Source organism: Rhagoletis pomonella, unplaced genomic scaffold (genome assembly GCF_013731165.1).
Source record: "Rhagoletis pomonella isolate Grant_MI unplaced genomic scaffold, Rhpom_1.0 Rhpom_scaffold_21726, whole genome shotgun sequence".
NCBI classification, from domain to species: domain Eukaryota; kingdom Metazoa; phylum Arthropoda; class Insecta; order Diptera; family Tephritidae; genus Rhagoletis; species Rhagoletis pomonella.
The window spans coordinates 1-2212 of NW_023480239.1; the positions used below are offsets into that span (position 1 = coordinate 1).

Sequence of the window (2212 nt, forward strand, 5' to 3'; positions counted from 1 at the left end):
CCAAGATATTCAAAGTTTTTCACCTTTAAATGAGCAGCTCGATTTAAAAGATAAGGTATATCAAAATTATTTATATTATAGCCTGTTAATATATCCGGGTCAATTTCCCGCACAAAACTCGACCAGGCATCTAGTAGTTCAGTCTCTTTGGGAAAACAACGAACATCGGAACCAACGATGGGCGCACATTTGTTCAAGGTAAACACGTTTCTTATAAACGGCTCTGGGTCGCCCTGCCGTATTACCATGTTTGCAATCTGTATAACTGGATCCATTTTGGCTTCGGGAAAAATACCTTTGCGACCAGCGCACTCAATGTCAAAAGAGAGAATGCGAAAAGGTGCCACTTTTGCCCATTCTCCTTCGGGGTCATGTGATACGAACTTGTCATATGCCACATCTACTTCGATTTGGCAACGTGACTCAGGTAAAGGTTTTGAATTTTTATCCCGAATACGCCAAGCCCCTGCAGGTAGCTCAATCCAGTTGCAACCCACTACATGTGTGTCTACCATAAATCGTATATCAAAATCGATATTGCTCTCGAAGGCACGGCAATCCTGAAAATCAAAGTCAGACAACACTATCTGATTGGAAAGTAGACGCACAGATGCTGCCACCAATTTAGGCATTGTTACTGTTATCTTTATATAACGCTGCAGCGCATCGCCTTGATAACCAAAAATGTTTAGACGTTCTACAAGCTCAACTTTTAACACAGCTTCCTGCACGTTATTCTTGTTACTGCGCATATCGGCCAGCACCTTTTTGTCTAAAGCTTCACGCAAAGCATGGCAATGATTACGTTCGAAACTGCGAGGTGCGGCAATGTAGAAATATGGACAAAAACCATGCACATGGCAACACACTGAGTTGCCCTCCATAGTAATACCAAACATACGAATTATTGGTACTGGTCCAATTTGCGCTCCGGGCATGCCTGGCAAAGGTTCGCCCAAATAATTTTCAATGTCAATCTGCTGAAATACTAATTCATCGGAAGAAGGGTCTAATTTAGGTGGATCAACACGAGACCATTTCACGGAGGTTTGTTGATTTTCTGGCCCTTCGCCTACTAAGATGCTTGGATCTACATCTTCACCAAAGGCGTCACCCGCTATATCAGCATCCATGCCATCGAAGTCATCATCCTCTTCATCGTTCCTAAAGAAAAATACCAAATTTTCAATGGAATATTTCCATAAGCAGCATCAACAAACCATTGTTTTTGCTGTTTTCCTCCTGCTGCTTGACCATTTCTTGCAATATTGCCGTTCGCTGGATATTTTCGTTTACCGGAAAACCCACTCATTTTGAACTAAAGTATCGCCCAAAGCAGATATTTTTCAGTGTCCACAAAAATGTATGTCAAGAAGATTGCGCGCCTTGTTTTTTCTAGGATTGTTGATATTTTATCGATAGCTTTATCGAAAATATTGCTCGATATAAAAAGCAAATTTTTGAAAAAATATTGTTACGATTATCCTTGAACCCTCGTCCGGATTACCCAAATATACTGGGCTCGTATCGCTGGATTGTTAAATAAATGCTAACGATGACCAAATTGTAGTACAATTAACTTTATTGTACAACAAACAATTTACAATACTTGCTAATACAGTAAAAACACTTTACAATACTTGTTAAAGCAATAACAACGCTTTACTGCTTGTTAACACAATTAAACTTATAGCTTGCTTATTCGCAACCCAATTCTCCGCTCACTTTACTTGTAGCTTGCTGACTTGTAACTAAAGCTGATGCCAGATAAAACTTTGTAGCTTTGCGTGACATTTATAACTTTGCCAGCAAAGCGCCAGACGCAAAAGGTATGCCACAATGAACGCCAAGAAAACAATGTTGTACCGCTTTTTTACTCATCAAAGTTGCTGTGGATTTTAATTATTTTGATTTAAAATTATCAGCAATGTAATTAAGTTTTATGTTTCTGCATGAAAACCCGAATTTGGACGAAACAAAATAAATATTAAACCGGCTGATTGTCAAAGCGCGCAAAAAGATGGGAGTTGACCATCTTTTCGCTTCGCGCTGCCGCTTCAACGATTTATGTGGCATGCTTTGTGCATTTTCATACAATTCATCTTATCTGTCAAAGCGAATCTGTCACGTAAAGCGAAGCAAAAGTTTTATGTGACATCAGCTTTACTCAACCCCGCTGTGTCGTGGCTCTTATATACCTGCGCTCACACTT

The 2212-nt window shown here is 39.7% G+C and overlaps 1 protein-coding gene across 1 annotated transcript; it reads right to left on the bottom strand.

The window, feature by feature from the left end:
* Window positions 1-5: 5 nt before the first annotated feature.
* Window positions 6-1466, bottom strand: LOC118732527 (DNA polymerase delta catalytic subunit-like; the record flags this gene model as incomplete). The annotated part of the gene is made up of 2 exons (XM_036461658.1): window positions 1221-1466; window positions 6-1164 (listed from the first exon to the last, which is right to left on the bottom strand). Coding segments are annotated over exons 1-2 (1251 nt in total), but the record flags the coding sequence as incomplete, so codon positions are not given.
* Between the last annotated feature and the right edge of the window lie 746 nt (window positions 1467-2212).